At 58.4% G+C, this 17,852-nt stretch overlaps 2 protein-coding genes across 4 annotated transcripts in view; both read right to left on the bottom strand.

The window, feature by feature from the left end:
- Window positions 1-5,567, bottom strand: part of CNGB1 (cyclic nucleotide gated channel subunit beta 1) — a 34,090-nt gene extending 28,523 nt beyond the window's left edge. The window contains exons 1-11 of one of the 2 annotated variants that reach the window (XM_032992804.2): window positions 5,424-5,567; window positions 2,790-3,029; window positions 2,481-2,538; window positions 2,257-2,314; window positions 2,015-2,138; window positions 1,736-1,778; window positions 1,477-1,555; window positions 1,306-1,387; window positions 863-902; window positions 351-501; window positions 170-245 (exon numbers count right to left, since the gene is read on the bottom strand). In XM_032992804.2, coding sequence (XP_032848695.2) covers window positions 170-245; window positions 351-501; window positions 863-902; window positions 1,306-1,387; window positions 1,477-1,555; window positions 1,736-1,778; window positions 2,015-2,138; window positions 2,257-2,314; window positions 2,481-2,538; window positions 2,790-2,888 — 810 coding nt within the window. In that variant the 5' untranslated portion in view covers window positions 2,889-3,029; window positions 5,424-5,567. Of the gene's footprint in view, window positions 1-169; window positions 246-350; window positions 502-862; window positions 903-1,305; window positions 1,388-1,476; window positions 1,556-1,735; window positions 1,779-2,014; window positions 2,139-2,256; window positions 2,315-2,480; window positions 2,539-2,789; window positions 3,030-5,127; window positions 5,255-5,423 lie in introns of those variants that run through there. The other variant, XM_032992803.2, reaches the window with a different exon arrangement.
- A 2,665-nt stretch (window positions 5,568-8,232) lies between these two features.
- On the bottom strand, window positions 8,233-17,801 carry ZNF319 (zinc finger protein 319). Of its 2 annotated transcripts, none has more exons than XM_042797583.1 (2): window positions 17,119-17,801; window positions 8,233-15,662 (listed from the first exon to the last, which is right to left on the bottom strand). In XM_042797583.1, exon 2 carries the CDS (start codon window positions 15,292-15,294, stop codon window positions 13,630-13,632), a length of 1,665 nt encoding a protein of 554 aa, XP_042653517.1. In that variant the 5' UTR covers window positions 15,295-15,662; window positions 17,119-17,801; the 3' UTR covers window positions 8,233-13,629. The 2 variants fall into 2 exon arrangements, with proteins under 2 accessions (XP_042653517.1, XP_042653518.1); XM_042797584.1 differs by having other exon boundaries at window positions 17,129-17,801.
- Window positions 17,802-17,852: the final 51 nt, after the last annotated feature.

Here is a 17,852-nt window from a genome sequence, read left to right as displayed (position 1 = left end):
GGGGGACAGCGAGCAACGGCTGTGTGGTGCTTAATTGCTGGCTGGGGTTAAACTGCGACACCACGTCAGGTCCCGACACCGATCTGGTGGCACCTGCATGGCAGGGGACCCTCTCCCCACCGGGGACACAGCATTCGTGTGCCCTTTGCCTAGCTAGCAGACAGCATACCTCGGCGTCCTTCTTCTCCCTGGTCACCGGCTGCGGCATCACCTTCTCCAGCCCCTGGATAAACCAGGCAAACATCCTGGTGACCAGAAACCACTGTTAGACCTGGCTGCCAGAGCCTTTGCTCCCACGGCAGCCACCCCTCTGGCCACAGTACCCACGCAGAAGCTGCCGCTGTGGTTACCTGCTGCCGTCCCCAGCGGGGGACTGAGGGACGGGGGTGGCCACTGGCTCCGGCTGTGCCTTGGCCGCTGCTGGCTCCACTGCTACTGGGACGCTCTGGGCGGCTGCAGCACTGCTTTTTGACTGTGCCTGGGCATCAGTCCCTTTTGTGCCTGCTCGGGTTTATTCAGAAGGAGAAAGGGGATAGGCAACACAGGAGTCATCTTAGAAACTGTCGGGGAAGAGGAGTAAGTGAGGAAGGGTCACCTCCCACAGAAGGACAGGCTTGGGGGACCCCCCTGGCAGACTCTCCCCCAGGGACCCAGCCCGGAACATGGGCAGTTTGGGGACAACCATGGTGTAGGGACAGTGCCATGATGCTGGGACCCGGCGTGCCCACCTTTCTCGGCACAGTCAGTACCCTGGGGCGCGGGGATGGAGGGCAGCCCCAGCGCTGGTGCCTGCCTGCACCCGTGTTCTTGAAGGCAGTGCGCCCTCTGAAAGGGCCTCCCATGGAAGGGGAAAACCGCTCACCTCCCGCTACAGCTTCACATTTCTGCTCCTTCGGCTCCGGCTGCAGAGGGACAGAGGGATGGGCGGACATGGCAAAGCATCGTCTATGGCCCCATGCCACCCTGGGTGGGCACATCCCTCACCCCAAGGGGACCTACACACACAGCCCCATGCACCCTCTGCTGTGGCTTTGGCCCCAGTTCCTTGACAAGGACCACTGAACCCAGACTCTGGCTCTGCTGGCACCAGCAGGTCCCGAACAGAAGGTCCCTCCAGCATGTGACCATGTTGGGGAGCACCGGGATGTCACCCTGAGGTCTCTCTTTTACTCTGCTGATTTTCCCTTGGGGTTTTCCTCCCCAGGGTTCCAGCTGGAGCACGCAGGAGGACAAGGACAGGGAGCCCGCTCTGCTGTAACCTCTACCCAGCAGCCCCCACCTCTCCTCTGGCCGGGCAGTGCTCACCTCCGTTTTTTTCGGCATCTCTGGCTGCGGCACTATCCTCTCGAAGCCCTGCACCAACCAGCTGAGCACCCGTGATCCTGCCCTGCGGGAAAAGCACACCACGGTCAGGGAGCAGGTCCTGCACCCCTCCTGCCCTCCCGCATCCCCCCGCCAGCCTCCCCAGGGACCCACCACTCCTCCGTGCTGGTATCTGAGCTGGCCTCAGGCTTGTCATCCGGTTTGGTCTCCTCCGGATTGACGGGGGTTATCACTGCAAGGAGAGGAGTGCTGCGGGCATGGGGGAAGAGCCAGGACCTGCCCTACTGGGAGCTCCTGGTTCCCCCATCAGCCAGCTCAAGGGGACAATAACACCAGCATCACCAACTGGGGAGTGGGATGTGGGAGTGCCAGAAAGGCCCCCGGGGTGCTGCAGGCTCCTGGATCTCCTTACCCAGAGCATTCTCTTCCTTGTCCCTGAGGATCTGGACCTCCGTCTGAAAAATTAAACAGACCATCACCCACCCAGCAGCTAAGGTGGGGCTCATCCCACCAGGCACGGGGGGAAACCTGCCCTTTCCCCGGGGATGGATGAAGGCAGAACCCCATACAGGGTAGGTTTAGTGTTCCCAGTTAGCACTGGGAGAGCGATAGAAAGGAAAAAACAAGAAGAAAAGGTAAAAAGAGCTAGAAGCCCAAATATGCCAGATCATTGCCTGGATCTGTCACTTACCTGATCAGGAACGTCAATGCTTGTCTCCAAGCTCTTCCCAGGTGCCTGCAGCATCGCCGGGGCCGGCTGGGGAATCACCTTCTCCAGTCCCTGGGAGATCCAGGAGAACACACTGCTCCCCACGCTGCCAGGGAAGGGGGTGAGTCAGGCTGGGACCCTCCCCATCCCAGGCATCCAGCCCTTCACTGAATGCAAAATCCCAAGCAGACCACGTTGCACGCCGGAAGGTGCAAGAGCAATACCTCTCAAACACAGTGCCTGGGTCCTCGGGGACTGCAGGTCCCACATTCTTATCCACCTCTTCAATGGCATCAGGGAAAAAAAAAAAAAAAAAAAAAAAAATATATATATATATATATATATGCAAGCTTCCATCACCACTCCAGCAGCCCCTGGTGTGTTGGGCAGGAGTGGGACCAGCTGGTAAAGGAACACTGATCCACTGCCCCCCGCCGTGGGGGCTTACCTTCGGTGTGTGCGTGGTCAGCAGCATCCCCAGGGCCACTGGCTTTTCCTGTTGGTGCCTTCAAGATAAAAGGCAGAAGGTGTCAGAGAGTGAGGCACAGGTCTCAAAGGTGGCTGCAGACTCCAGGGACATCCTTCCTGCTGCCTCCCAGCAGCTCAGGGGAGGGACGCAGCCTGGCCCCCATTCCTCCCGAGGATGCTGTGGAGCATCCCTGGGTACGCGGTGTCGGGGCTGAATGTAGAGGCACTGGGCATCTCTCCACCACGTTTGCGGGGTCCCCAGTACCCCCTAAACTGGCTCCCCGCTCACCTTCTCCGGCTCCGGGTCCTGCACTGGGGCCGGGGGCGTCTCCTCTGTCGGATGGGGCGCCGGGGGCTGGGGAACCACTCGCTCGATCCAGCTCAGCATCCCACAGTCTGCAGGTAGCGAGGAGGGGTCTCTGGCCAGCAAGAGGCCAGCAGCAGTGGTGCACGCTCCCCAGGGAACCCCAGCCACTCACGCTGTCCACAGGGCAGCCCAAAAAGGTCCTTGGCGTTCTGTTTCTCCGTCCTGCTTGGGAAACACAGCGCTGCAGCACAGCCACACCAAACCTGGCTCAACCCAAGGTTACTGTGAGCAAACTATGCTCTCTGTTTTAAGCTCGCAGGCTCAGTTAAACTTGCTTTTCCTAAATGTAACTGCTCATTTAGGGGTTGGTTTTTTTTTTTTGCACAGCCCTCCATGGCTACGGGTGGCACAAGGAGAAGTGCTCATGAAGCTGTAGCAGATAGGTCACAAAAACCGTGATGTTCTGCTCAGGGTCCTCTCTGCTTCCCCTCGTTTTTCATTTGAGGGCTGAAAAACAACAGTAACTTGAGCAGAATTTGTTTTTGAGCAAGTTCACGTCCCAACACATGTATCAACTCGTTCTGCCCCTAGGAAATGAGTTTCCTTCCTCACCTTTCAGCCACGGCCCAGGGCCACGGTGGCCGCTGGGGCAGGCACCTCCTGGGGCCCTGGGAAGGGCAGCAAAAGCAGCCAGTGCTGACTTGCTCTGTGGCTGCCGAGATGTTGGTGGAGTAGGTAAAACCAGGATGTTGCAGAACAGAAATCCAGCTGTTCAAGCAACGTTTGCTCGGTCTTTTCGGGTCCCTAACACCCCTTCTCAGTGTCACACCAGGCTGGGAGCAGCAGTGAGCTGAGCAATGATGTATGTTCCCATGCTTTGGGTACAGGAAAAGGGCCGGGGGCTCAACCTGGGGATGCCTTCTACTGCTGCCCCTCCAATGAGCCCCGCTAAGCCCACAACGCCCCTCAAAAACACCCACTCTGCTCACTGAGGAGCTCGAGAGCATCTCAGGCAGCCCCCACGCTGCTGCTCACAAGAGACGCTCACGAAGGACAAGAGGGAGCAGGTCCCTGAGCTCTATCTAGATCAGGCAGGAGACCTGCAGAGGAATTTTGGTCCCGGGTGAACACATGGCCCCAGCCCCACATACGTAGCGGGTTACAGGCTGGAAGCCACTCAGCACTGGCCTCTGCATTAACCCCTCGCTCAGCTTTTGGGCATGCAGAATGCCTCCAGATCCCTCGAGGTGTTTCATCGGGAGCTGCCCAAACCCTGGCATCTTAAAGCTTAACGGGCCAGGGTTCCCGGGTGGGGTGATGTGTATCCTCAGCTCTTTGCTTGCCCCTGCCTTGTGCAAGCCCGGGAGCTGGATTTGGATGCGGCCAAAGCATCGTCCCACATGGCACCTCCAGCCCTGGGGCATGTCACGGGCAGGCTCAGCTCTCCCAGGACCGGGTGGCTGTAAAACACTTCCCAGGAGGCCTAATGACCAGAAACCACTTAAGAAATTGCCTTTTACCTCCAACTGGTTATAAGGGATTAAGGAGCTGCTAATGCCCCAGGAACAGCACTGAAAACCAGAAAACCAGCAGTGCCATGCGCAACGGCAGCATTTCCACCTGTGCTTCAGGACCTTCACAGCTCCCAGAGAAGCCCAAGGCTAATGTACGCCACTAAGCCTAAACAAGCCCAGAGAAAGCCTCCCTCGACAGCCAAGGTCTCCTCCCACAACATAAGCTTGTGCAGCTGTAAAAGCCTGGAGCTTAAGCCTGTCCTTGGCCTGGTAAGGAAAGTGGAGGGCCGGGGCTGTTCCTTTGGCACATCCGAACAAGAAAGAGGCAGAAACATTGTGGGTCCCCAAAAAACTAGTTGCTGGAAGAAATAGGAATAAGCAGCCAGGATTTGCCTGTGATAGAACCGAAGAACAGGCAGCCACGTGCGATTTCCCCGTGTTGCAGGCACCAGCCAGTGTGCCAGCTCTGCACCACTCACGCCAAAGGGCCTTAAAGTCTCTAACAGCAAGAAGAGAGGCACAGACCTGCCGTCCCCCCTTTGGAGCAGAGAGCACTGCGGCCTTTCCCTCCCCTCCAGCATCAGATCAAACCCCTCCACATTATCCAGCTCCGTCGCCCTTGCAGCATCACTCCCCATGGACCTGCTCCATTGCTCCCCCACCATGGACCTGCACCCCTGCCATGGCTCATCCTCCAGCGCCGTTTTGGAGCACCAAACCCCCCCCCCCTCCTCCACCCCATGATGTGCAGAGGTGGCCCCGCAGAAACCCCAGCTGTGCCCCTCGCTTTCATCGCCGTCACTTACCCCCGCACGCTCCCTGCCACCTCCCTGGGAAGCCACCCCCCAGGATGCACAGGCTCCTTTGGCCACCACAGCTTGTCACTGATCCCCCAAACCCACCCCAATCCGCTCAGGGCTCTGTGAGGATTAGCCCGGCACTGCCCACAAATGGGATTACCAGCACCCAGCTGTCCTGAATGCCCCGGCTCCCAGCAGCCAGCCCAGTTTTCGTGCGGGGTAATGCAAAGAAAACCCCCAAATCAAGCAGGTTTCAGCACCCTCAAAAGCCCTGGAGCCACCAAGCTACCCCAGGCACTCACCGGCAGCGCTGCGGGGAAGGCTGTCGCCTCGCCCAGGCGCAGGCAGGTACAGGGATGCGCAGATGAGCAGCAACGGGGCTGCTGAAACCCCGTGGGGCGATGCAAGGGTGATGTGCCTGAGGCTGCTCCACCCACACTCTTCCCCCACCCTGAAGGATCTGGGGCAGGAGGCAGCAAATCTGAGTGGGGCTGAGCTAAGCCTCCCCTTGCTGAGCCTGCCAATTTCTGCTTGATCCGTTTACCTCCCGCCCTGAGTGACTGCCAGCCTTTCCCATCGCCCCCAATCTCAGCCGCGGTCACATCCCAGAATCCCAGCACTGGCACAGCTTTGCTGCTCAACATCCAGGCTCAGCTTCTGTCTTTGGCCAGAGCTCCTCAGCCTGATTCCTCCTTCCCCAGCCCTGTGGGCATCCCCAGCCTGGCAAGCAACAAGTACGCATCCTGCCTGGCCACAGGCCAGCACCTCTGCAGCCTTGGTTCACAACTAGGGAAACTGAGGCACAGAGCAGTGGTCTCCCAGATCATACCCTGTTCCTCACCCGCTGGGCCCAGGGAAGCCACCTGAAAGGCATCCCTATATTTCTGATATACTGTTCACTCTGAAGCAGAGTGATGACTGTCCGAGGCTCAGCACGTCATCGCTCACACGGAGCAGACAGGCCACCGCTGCTCTGGCCCAGTCTGCTCCAGTGAGAGGGATGAGACCGGAGATGGCTGCCACTGGGGTGCTGCAGGGGCCGGGCAGTGCCGAATGCTGGGGCAGAAGATGCTCCAGCACCAATCCCTCCCCCCCCCGAAAAAAAAAATAATCTCAGTTTAATCTGTTGGCAACTTCAGCTGCCCCAAACGCATGCCACCCCCTCCCTGGGGGGTTGAGCCCTCTGCTCCCTGCTGCTGACCCTTGTGCCAGGGCTGGGGGTGGCAGGGAAGCCTTGGCTCCGACAGCAGGGCATGGGTGCTGCTGCGTAATGCCTTGAAAACCCTGGAGCACCACGAAAAAACACCCCTGTGAAAGGAACAAGCCGTGGTGGGCCCGACAGCCCCAAGTGCAAGCTCCTGGAGAGTAGTAGTGGCTCCCGGGCAGGCGTGGTGTTAAATCGACCCACTGAGCGGCACAGGCCCGAATCCTGCACCCCTCAGGGCACAGCCTGGCCCAGGTCCCAGGTGAGAAGGCAACGCTGCCTGAAAGAGCAAAGCAACACAGGGGCAGGTTCAAGTGGACTTTTACAGGCTCGGGCTTGTGAAATCCTGCAGCGAGGGGTTCAAAAAAGCAGCATCTGCTGATGGCTAAACCTGCAGCTCCTCCAAGGACACTCTGGAGACACCTCGTCTTTGAGCCAGACCTGCCTACAAAGGTCTTGGACTTAGTCCTGCAAGCAAATACCCAGGAGGAACCCCAGGGAGGAAGGGGAAGGTTCTGGTCCTTACCTGGGTGATGCTGCCACCACTCCCGGCATGTTTGCTGAAGAACTATTTTCCATCCACTTCTGCTGTCCTTTCATTTGCATCCCTAGCCTTGACGTTCATGGGGTAAGGCAGGAGGGACTGGTGATGATACTTGTATGAAAGATAGCTGCCATCTGGAAAAGGTCATCTGGAAAAGCAACCAGACCTTAAGGGGCTCTTAATAAGGTAGAGAGAAGATGCTGCTCCTGGTCCTCCCCCAGCCAGAGCCTGGGGCTCTGGTTCGTGCAAAATTTACACAGCGTTGCTGTGATTTTGGGAAATCAAAGACAAGAAAGTAAAATCCCGTGCAAAGCACTGTTGGTGCCGATGTGGTTTGCTTGCCTGCCCTGGGGATATGGAGTATTTCTTCAAACCACAAAGTTTAAACGCAGGCACATCTTAGGACTATCGGCTGCGGTTTAACTTTTCATCTTCCCATGGAAATCACCCAGCTGGGAATAAGGAATTAGGGCAGCTGGGAAAGGTATCACCTTTCTGCCACCAAGCACAATCCTGCTCGGTGGCACTGCCGTCCTCCCAGGGCTCAGCACAGCTGCCATGGGGGGGCTGGTGACCCAGTAACAGCGTCAGCAAAGGGGAAGGGGGTCCTGCCGCTTCCCCAAGACACAGACATCCCTCCTCCTCCTCCTGAGCACCTCTCCACTGTAATTTGAGGAGCTCTGAATGGAGCAGCCAGCCACGGAAGGATGCTGAGACATCCCCCAGCTGCAGGATCCTGGGTGAGCGCTGTCCCCGCTCTTGCCTCCGTTTCCCAACCCAGCCCCTTCCCAAACCTTCAGCCAGAAGTGTTTTTTTCAGTGATCCATAGACAAACACACATCTCACCTAGCCTGGATATAGGATGGAGCAAGTCAGGTTGTCTGCAGGTATCGAGTTCCTCTCTTACCATCACAGGATGGGGCCATGCAAAAAAAGCTCTGGGAAAGCTGAAACTGTCACGTGTGGGGCTGGAGTCTTCCGAGCACAACATGCATCAGCTTCTGCCTCCCGACCAGGCACTCCTTTCTGGCAGGCAGAGAAGCCTGCCTGCTTCTGCCCTGAAGCCCCAGCGCAAGCTTTGCCCCAGGGAGGGAGCAGTCCACCTCTAGCAAGGGGCAAACCCACATTGCAGACTCTGCCCGCTTTTGCTTTTGGCCCCTGGGAGCCTGCCCCTACCCTGCATCTCGACTTTTGGTTACCAGGCTGATGAACCATCATTTCTCCACCAAAAAAGTTCAGGGGGAAGAAAGAAAACATGAAAAAAAAAAAGTATAAAGCGGAGCCAGACAGAGCACAAAGACAGACAGGAGAGGTGGTGCCTGGCACACGGCCTCCACTCCAGAAATCTTACGCATCCACAGGAAGGTATAAATAACTATAAATTTATTAGTAAAGCAAAACCATTTGACACTCACACAGAAGAGCGGGATGTGTTAATACAATATATATACACACATACATGGAGTATCATCTTAGAAACACACGGAGAGCAGTGTTAAAGGCACTGCAAGCCACACAAACCTCATCATCCTTGGCCGCAACTTCCCACGGCCCTGGGAGCTCTGCTGGAGGCACGAGCGCAGGTTAGAAGGAGCCCAAGAACCTCACCGGCCATGAAATCCCTTGGACCCGTGGCTCGGAGGCGTTCGGAGACAAGCCCACGGTCCAGTTCCCACCTGCAGTCCCGCAATCCCCGCCGAGCATCTCGGGCACACTGCGAGAGCAGCATCTTCACGTCCAGAAGGCGGCAGAGGCGGCTGCTGGGAGACGCTGCAGAGGAATCCTGGCAGCTGGGGAGAAGCCGTGCTCGCGGGGCCCAGCGGAGAGCCACTGCCCCAAACCTCGCCGGCCTGCCATTATTGCAACTCAGCGTGAACGCCTGGGTGTGCAGGAACCTTCCCGCAGGTGAACTCGCCACCCAGCAGAGGAAAAGTCAAACTCTGAAGGACAAGGGGGTTTTTTTTGCTTATTATTAATATTCAGGCTCTGGCTGCAGCCTGGACTTGATGGTAAATACCCAAGAGAAGTGTAGAAAGTGCTCTCCTCCCTCCTAACAGTGCAAGGCCAGGCTTAAGCACCCGGAGATGGTCCCAAACCACTGTCAGAGGACACCTTCCCTCTCACCCCTCGCTCCAGCATACCAAGACCAGAGCGTGCACATCTTCCCACCCACCCAGATCGCAGGGGTGGCATCTGCTCCCCAGAGAGCTGACAGGGCCACCTGGGCACACCCACGGTCCCAGGGGTGTCCGCACTGTGGCTGACTCAGCTCAGCCACCTGCCCGGGGCATGCAGCCGCTCTGCAGGCACTCCCAGGGGAACCGCATGCTCCAGCCCCATCCCTGCACCATGAATTCTCCCCAGGAACGTCTGACAGCCCTTCACTGACGTAGCCCCCAGCCTTGGAGATGTGGCAAAGGGACCCACCACAAAAACGGCCGCTCTCACCCCAGTGCCCCTTGCCCCTTTCCTACAGCTCTGCTCTGGCTCCTAGTTCTGACTCGGACTCGCTCGCCAGAGCCAGCTGTACCACAGACACGACACAGCCAAGCCAAGCTGTGGCCACAGGCATCACCTGTGCCCAACGAGGTAGCCAGCCTCGTGGCGGGGAAGGACCCACTGGATTCCAGCAAGATTCAGGTCCCAAACACCTAACCGCATCATCAGTGGTTTGGTATCACCTGGATCCAGCCTCAGCCTGGGAGAGGAATTTGGAACGGGGCGGGTGGAAGAGAGAGGCAAGAGAACTGTCAGTCAAAATGGAAAAAGGGATGAAAACTGAACCGCTGCTTACAAATAAAGAATTGAATAAAGGGCAAAGCAGCCAAAAAGGTCTTATAAAAGTATAAGCAAAATAGCTGTGGAGGGGAAGGGACTGAGACATAGCTAAAGACATCCTGTAGGTAGAGTAAGGGGAAGATCAGAAAAAAGCCCAGGTAACAAGACTACCTTCTTCCTGGACCCAGGAAGCCATAGGAACAGCAGGATTTACCTCCTGGGCAACATCCACACCACCTTCGGCCAGCCTAACCCTCCCTGCTGCCTCCCCGGAGGCATCCTATGCTCAAGCTGCCTGCCAAAGAGAACAGCCCTTCGGGAGGGACCATCCCCTACTCCAGCCCTACAGAGCATCCTCAGGCAGTGTGGAAACCAGGCCTCGAAAACACACGTGAGCACTTGCCACGGGGCTGACCACACCAGCTCCAGCACGGCGACCCTCTTGGGTGCTGAGGTGGTGAGTGATGTGAGAGGCCCAGCGGAGGCAGCATCAAGAAGCCTGAAAGTCTCTTGAAATAAACATCAGAAGCAAAGTGCAACACAGGTACAGAGTAGAAACACCTTTCACTCTCAAGAGGCTTTGGCCACAACTGCTCTTTGGTTTGAAAAGGAAACACCAGCAGTTAGCAGAGAGTCCTTTGTGGTGCGATGCCCAGGGGACATTGGCCCCCCAGCACCGTGCTCCTGACACTCATGTGCCTCCCGCTATTTCCATCACCTCTTCCCACACGGTACAAAACGTGACCCAAAGGCACAGCAACGGAGATCAACTTGCTCCCCCAGCCTGCCTGTATGCAACACAGCTGCTTCCAGCTAAACAATCTCCCTATGAAAACATACCCGAGGCTCTCGGCGGCCGCTCAGCTGCCTGCTCCACACAGGTCCTCCGCTCGCAGGCACCAAAAGCCACCACGGGCTTCTACTGGATTTGGGCTGTTGCAAGGCAGCAAACAAGTTGAAGAGACCGAGCCACCGCAGGCCCACGGCCAGTCCTACTTACTGATGCTCTAATGCCACACCAAGATGTGCCTACTCACAGGCACCTGCTGCCGCCCTGGGCCTGGGCTCTTCCCTGCTGAGACTCCCCCAGGCACTCTCTGCTGCCGACGCTCTCTCTGCCCAGGGTGCTGCTTGGCTGTTGCCATGTCCTAGGTGGAGACTAGCTCCGGCTCGGAGCTCCTCGCTGGGACACCGAGGGCTTTCCCAGATGCTCAGCATGAGGGAAACGCTCCCCACCAGTCCCGGTGCCCAGGCGGTACCAAGGGGACAGGATCTGGCAGCTCCATGGCCAGCACACGCTGCGGAGCTGTGCCCGGGGCCCACCGCCTTCCTCCTCCGCCCCAAGCACCTGAGGCCCCTGGAGAGGGAAGGGAGCAGTCACAGCTATTCAGGGGCTGCACTAACAATTTCTCCAAACCCCTCCTCTAGCCAGCAGCTGTCCCGGAAAGAAATACAGCCGTAAAACCCCCCGGAGGCTCCAGCAGCCTCCATTTCACACCCTCCTCTTACTAAAGATGAGCCTCCCTGCAAGCTCCCAGCTCCGGGCACCGATCCTGGCTGCTGGTGCCATGCTCAAGCAGTCAGGGTGAGCGCTGAACCCCCGGCTCTGCGGGACCTGCAGCAGCCGTGCCAGGCTGCTCCGAGTGAGAGCAGAGCTAACCACGGCCTGAGGCAGGAACAGAGAGCTCAGGTGGGTGCCACGCTCGCAGCCTCTGTCACCACCAAGCCCTTCTGCAAAAGCAGGATTAGCCTTCCTTGGTTTTACTCCTCATTTTTATTCCTACAGTAAAGCAAACACTGACCTTACTACACATTAAACAGCAAAAATCAGCTACCTAGAACCAAAGACCTCTTTAAAAATCCAAGTTATCACATTTTTTTTTTAAAGATCCAGTATGACATCAAGTTAAACTATACAGTATTTTTTAATGAACAAACTGCTTTAAAAAAAAGACAAAAAAAAAGGAAAAAGAAACAGACAGAAAACTCAGTAGGAAGTTCTACATCTTTGAGGCAGCATGAATCAAGATAACCATCAGTCCCTCTTCCTTGGGCAGCAAACAAGGTCTGCTTTAACCTCCTTAAAGCTGCGCGCGAAGAAGACTCAGCCCCAGGTAGCTGACCTGTCACTGAAGTGTCCCAGCCCCCAAAAACAAACCCCCATTCCCCCTCACCATGCTGGAAATGGAAATGAAAGTCTTTCTCCACCCTTCAGATGAGTGTCCTCTACCAGCAAAGCAGGGACAGCCCAACTCTCTGCAAGGTTAATTTGTCTACACTTGCCACACGCAACATTTATTAAACATGCCCTCATCACCTGTGCAGCACATGGGCAACTTACTGGCTGCTGTTCACTAATTACAGCTCATCACAACACTCCTACCTCACATGAGGGCCAGCCAACATCACAGAAGAGCTGAGGCGGGCAGGGACCTCTGGAGATCATCTAGGCCAACCCCCTGCTTGCGCAGGGCCAGCTACAGCGGGTTGTCCAGGACCACATCCAGTCAGGGCTTGAATATCTCCACAGATGGATATTTAACATCTTACTATCTCCAGAGATGGAGAGGGGAAGGCTGGTGGGCAACCCAGTAATCACGCCTTCAACCTCCAGGGCACCTAACTGGCATGTAGCGGGTCTCTCGGTCATGAGAAGCCAGTAAAATCCTGAAGAGGAAAACACCTGAGGCTGCATTGACCTTGCTAGGGGAAATTTATTTTTAAGTGATGTTTACAAGAACTGTGCAAAACCTGAAAAATACAGAAGAGGTAAAGAAAGAGTAAAGGGGTAAAACAGGACTCCTACAAGAGGGGAAAAAAAAAAAAAAAAAATACACTCCTCCTTTACCCACTGCTAACCTTCCCCTCCCTGTGGAGCTGAGCTGGCAGGCCCAGAAGGATTCTCCTGGCTTGCACTGGGTCCCCTCCAGCAAATCAGACACCAAGCCCCTGGCGCACAGTGTGGGTTCCCATCAGCAAGGGTAACACCTCCAAAGTTATAGGTTATTAGTAGTGTTCATCTCACCCTTTAGTGTTCAAACTGCTGGGACGGCCCTTTGCCTGACCCCCTGGAGGTACGCTAATGGCCCAAGCGGTGCAAAGAGGGAAGGGGCCTGGAGGTAAGTCTTGGCAGAAGAGCTAGGTCCCTCAGGAAGCAGCTCTGAAATGCCATGATCTCAGCCAGGAGCAGGGCATGGAGGCTCTCCTCGCCACACTCTCCGGTAGCGGTGTGGTGCTTCCTACTCTCCCCCGTGCTGCTGGCAGGGACGGGGGCGGGCAGGCTCGCTCAGAACCTTTGTGGAGTGTCACAGCCAGCAACTGCAAAAGCAGCAATGCCAAAGTGCTTTTTGGAGCTGGTGCAGCCCCATGGCTTTTCCCTTTCTACATGCTAGAAAGAGGGAGAGCAGGGGAGGTTGGGGCAGTAAATCAACGCTAACAATCTGAAATGGTCCTCTCAACTGAGCTTGGACCAAGGAAGTTGGGAGAGGTCCCAGCAGCGGAAACCTGCTACTTCCTTGCCAAGCAGTGCGCCCCTGGAGAAGGGTGCTCTGCCTTGCTCCCAAGCCCTCTCCGGGAGGAGAGTTACCCACAGCCCTCCCCGCCGACCCTGCCAGGCAGGGCAGGGGAAAAAAGGCCGCACGCGAAGGGCTGGTGCCCGCAGGGGGCAGCTGAGCTCCCAGCACTGGAAGTGCAGGTACAGCGTGAACTACAGTTCAGGGGACGCCAGGCAACTACAGGCATCGGTTCCTCTCCCCACCTCTCTCCTTTCCTCTCCACCACTTCGAGCTTTTCCCGTCGTCCATCGCCCCCGCGATACAGGTGGCATATCAACCAGAGGAAAGTTTCCCTGCCCGCCCCACCATACCTCCCCTTGCCCCCAACTCCCTGGAGGCCGTCTACAACCCAGGAGAGGGAAGGGGAGGCCAAGGCTGAGGCTCAGGAGCGTCACATGCAAGCTGAAAGCCGCTGAGGGGCGGGAGGCTCAGGGCAAGCAGGCAGCCACCTGGTAGGCGCCCTCAGCCGTGTGCTGGACGCTGTGCTCCTGCAGCAGGCCCAAGTCCAGGAACCGTTCCCCGCACCACATGCACTTGTACTGCTGCTCCCGGGCGTGCACGCCGTGGTGCTTGTTGAGGTGCTCGCGCTGCTTGAAGGCCTTCTCGCAGGAGGGGCACTTGTAGGGCTTCTCGCCCGTGTGCACGCGCCGGTGGCGCTGCAGGTCCGAGGCGTACTTGAACCGCTTTTCACAGTCGGGGCACTTGAGGGGCTTCTCGCGGGCTGGGTCGCAGCGGTGCTGCACGAACTCAGAGGAGGAAAAGAAACGTCTCTCGCAGAGCGTGCACTTGAGCGGCTTCTCGGCGCAGTGGGCCAGCTGGTGCTTCTGCAGAGCTGAGGCCCGCTTGTAGGACTTGTTGCACACCGCGCACTTGAAGGGCCGCTCCGCGTTCTGCACGCACTTGTGCCGCAGCAGCTCCGAGGACTGGTTGAAGCCCTTCTGGCACACGTTGCACTTGAAGAGGTTTTCTATGCCGTGCACGTGCTGGTGGTACACCAAGTGCGAGGGCTGCACGAAGCCCTTCTCGCACAGGTTGCACTTGAAGGGCTCCTCGGCCTTGTGCGTGCGGCGGTGGCGCATGAGCGCGTACTGCTGCTTGAAGCTCATCTGGCAGAGGTCACACTTGAAGGGCCGCTCCTCGCTGTGCGTGCGCTCGTGCTGCCGCAGGTCCGAGGGGCGTTTGAAGGCCTTCTGGCACTCGCCACAGCGGAAGGGCCGCTCCCCGCTGGGCGTGCAGGGGTGCTGCAGCAGCTCCGATGACTCCTTGAAGTGCAGCTCGCAGACGTTGCACTTGAAGAGGTGCTCTCCCGAGTGCGCGTACATGTGGCGCACCAGGTGGGAGCGGTGCTTGAAGGTCTTCTCGCACACCGTGCACTTGTAGGGCCGCTCCGAGCTGTGCGTCCGTTTGTGGTGCACCAGGTGGGAGGACTGGCTGAAGCTCTTATCGCACAGCGTGCACTTGTACGGCTTCTCACCCGTGTGGATGCGCTCGTGCCGGGACAGCTCCGAGAGGTGCTTGAAGGTTTTCTGACAGATGGAGCAGCTGTAGGGCTTCTCCGAGGGGTCGAGAGGCTGCGAGTGCTCTGCCTCGGGAGGCTTGTAGGTCTTCTCACAGATAGAGCACTTCATGGTGTTGCCGTTGTGGACGTTGTGGTGCTGCGCCAACGAGGTCAGGAGGGAGAAGCCCATCTTGCAGACGCCACACACAAAGGGCTTCTGCTCCACCTGGATGCACTGGTGTTCGAGGAGGTCGGTGGCCTGATGGAAGATCTTCAGGCACTGGGTACACTGGAAAGAGCGGTCATGGCCTGGCAAGCACTGGTGTTCATGGGGGTTGGAGAGGTGAGCGAGGTCGTGGCCACACACCCCACATTTGTGGGATGGCTCCCCAGCCTGGATGGGGGCGTGCTGGTGGTGCTGCAGACCGGGGTCTGGCTGGAGCAGGATGCCGTAGACAGCGCAGCCCAAGGGGTTGTCGGCGGTGCTGGGTGGGATGGAGTGCTCTGGGAGGGCGGCTGCCCCAGCGTGGTGCTGCTGCGGTGGTGGCGGCGGCTGCTGTGGTTGCTGCTGTTGCTGCTGCCAGCTTTCTGACATGCTTGGGAAAAAAAAATGGGATTTTAGCAGGGACAGCTTCCTTTTCTCAGTTCAAAGGGTTCAAGTAAAAACAAAAATCCAAACTATCCAAGATCCTGATTCCCCGTAGCTGATCCCCTGAAGTCGAGGACAGAAAATCCAGCCCACAGCCAGGATCTTGGGAAGCAAAGAGGTGACTGAAACTCCAGAGCCTCCTCCTTAGATCAGCACAAGTTCTTTGTGGACCGATTTGGTTTGGCTTTTTCTTTTTTGGACAAAAGAACAGGAGGCAGAAGTAAGTGCCCTGAAGAGGAGGCCCTTCTCTGTGCTGGCTGCGACGTGCTCACATTTGGGAAGGGCGAGGGAGGCGGCCCAGGGAGCAGCTCTCTCTGCAAGGAAGAAGACAGCTCATGTCAGGTCGCAGAGGAAAGGCAGGCAACTCTCTTGTCAACCTCCCCCACGGCTCGCTTGGAAAACCCCCCCATGTCCCTGCAGTCCCTCCAGCTCCCCAGGGCGGGGGAGCTAACCAGAACTGAAGCCCTGCCTTGCTGCTGTGTGAAGGGCCCGGTACAAGGTGTGCTCAGCCTGGAAAGGGTCAGGCTCTGCCCAGCCACAGCCAGGCACACGTTTGAGTGCCCGCTCTCACGAGAGGCAGCACAACTGCCCGGGTCCCAGCCAGCTCAGTTACCCCGTACGCTGTCAGTCACTGAGGTACGCCCAGTGCTGTGCCATCAAGAGGCTACCAGGTTAGATTTTTACAAATATCAAGGCGAATCCCAACCCGATCCCACCCTAGCTGAAACATCCCTGTGGAGAAGTTCTGCTCCTCCTGCAGCTTGGGTAGCAGGCACATTACTCAAGGAATGTATGTAAGAGATAACCCCCTCTCCGAGCAGCGCTCGTAGACTAGGAAGAGCCAGAGAGCTCAGGGAAGGTTTGCCCTCAACGTTACGCTATCTGCAGACAAAACACACAACCCACAAGTATCGTGCGCGGCACTCTCTGTGAAGATAAAAAGCGTTAAAGCAATGGCCTGGCTGAACCTCCTACCAAACAATGGAATAAAAGTATACCGGAGCCAAACAACCTACACGAGACGTGCTGCCTGGCCTTACTAGAGAGCATCACAGGGGTTTTGCTCACTGAAAAGTTCCAGTCATTCTAGAGATGTCCAATAAAGCCCGATACCAACTTAGAGAAGAGTAAAACCCACCTGTAAGCAGCAGATAGCAACACACCTCAGGAGAGAGGAAGGGTCCAGGCCTTAGCGAGAAGCAGCAGCTAGCGCTCGTGGGCCATGAGCCCCTAACCCCACAAGAGCACAGCCGTTTCGGGGTCAAACCACCTGCCCTCACCCAGGGCAAGTAAAACTCCAGCCTTTCAGGAAGGCGTGCGTTGTATTTAAAACTAAGCGCTTGGGAGCATCAGAGAAACCCGCTTCCCAGCGTCCCCACCTCCCCGAGCGCTCAGCTGAGGCCGGATCATGCCCCCAGAGCTTGGGGAGCGCCGGACTGCGCTTCTGCCTACGGGGACACGGCATTACTTTGTCCATCAGCACAATTTTGGGGCACTAAAATGCCCTACCAGTACGCAGGACCCCCCTCTTTCCCCGGCGTAGCTCACCTTGACTGTCAGCACGAAGGGAGGGCTCCCGAGTTACGATACCTAGCCCCCGAGCTCAACGGGATGCAAAACTTCAGTGCAGCCCAGCCGCCACCTTCCCCCGCAAGCAACGTTAACCACGGCAGGAGGAACCCGGAGGCGACGGCATCCCAGGCCATCCGGCCTAACGGGGAGAAGGGGAGGCTCGGGTCCCGCCGGCAGGGAAGGGTACGGAATACCAACCTTGGCTTACCGTGGGCTCTGCACGGGTACCCGAGTCGGCGCCAGCTCCGAGCCTAACTCATCCTTCCGTGGGAGGTGGGAAGCGACAACCATTTAAGGAGAGAAGACGGGAAAGCAGAGGTACTTTCAAACTGGGTGAGCGGCCCACGGCACGGCCCCCTCCGGCATGGTCCGGTCAGCCTCCCGCCTCCGCGCTGTGCGGGCCTCCCACAGCCGGGCCGAGGCCGCCTCAGGGAGCGGCGCGGCGGGGCCGCGGGGCGCGGGGGCGGCCGGGGAGCTCGGAGGCCAGCCGCCGCCGCCGCAGCCCGCGGCCAGGCCCGTCCCGCCGCTCGCCTCCCGCCATGGGACGGCTCCTCCGGCCCCGCCGGCCTGCGGGGCAAATGCGGCGGCGGCGCCCTGAGGCCTTCCCCGCCGCCGCGCCGGGAGGCCCTACCCGGCCGGGGCCACCCCCGCCCCGCCGAGGCCCACACAAAGGGCGGCGGCGGCGGCGGCGGCCGGGCCCCTCACCTGCGGCGGGAGGCCCCTGTCAGCCCGCCCGCTCGCCGCCGGCGGGGCCGCGGCCTGCGCGCTCCCCCCGAGCCCCGCGCTGGCGTGGCGGCGGGCGCCGGGAGGAAGGGAAGGAAAAGGCAGGGGGCGCCGGAGGCGGGCGGGCGGCGGCCGCGGGGTGCGGAGCGGAGCGGGCCGGGCCGGACGCGGCGGCGGAGGAGGAGGAGGCGGGGCGGGGCGGGCCGCGG

This window comes from Tyto alba, unplaced genomic scaffold (genome assembly GCF_018691265.1).
Source record: "Tyto alba isolate M040663 unplaced genomic scaffold, T.alba_DEE_v4.0 Super-Scaffold_26, whole genome shotgun sequence".
Classification (NCBI taxonomy): Eukaryota; Metazoa; Chordata; class Aves; order Strigiformes; family Tytonidae; genus Tyto; species Tyto alba.
The sequence above is the reverse complement of the archived record's forward strand: the minus strand, read 5'-3'. Positions and strand labels throughout refer to the sequence as shown.

Bases quoted from the DNA above. Each gene is read 5' to 3' on its own strand.
- ZNF319 (XM_042797583.1), bottom strand. From the start codon at position 15,294: ATGTCAGAAAGCTGGCAGCAGCAACAGCAGCAACCACAGCAGCCGCCG.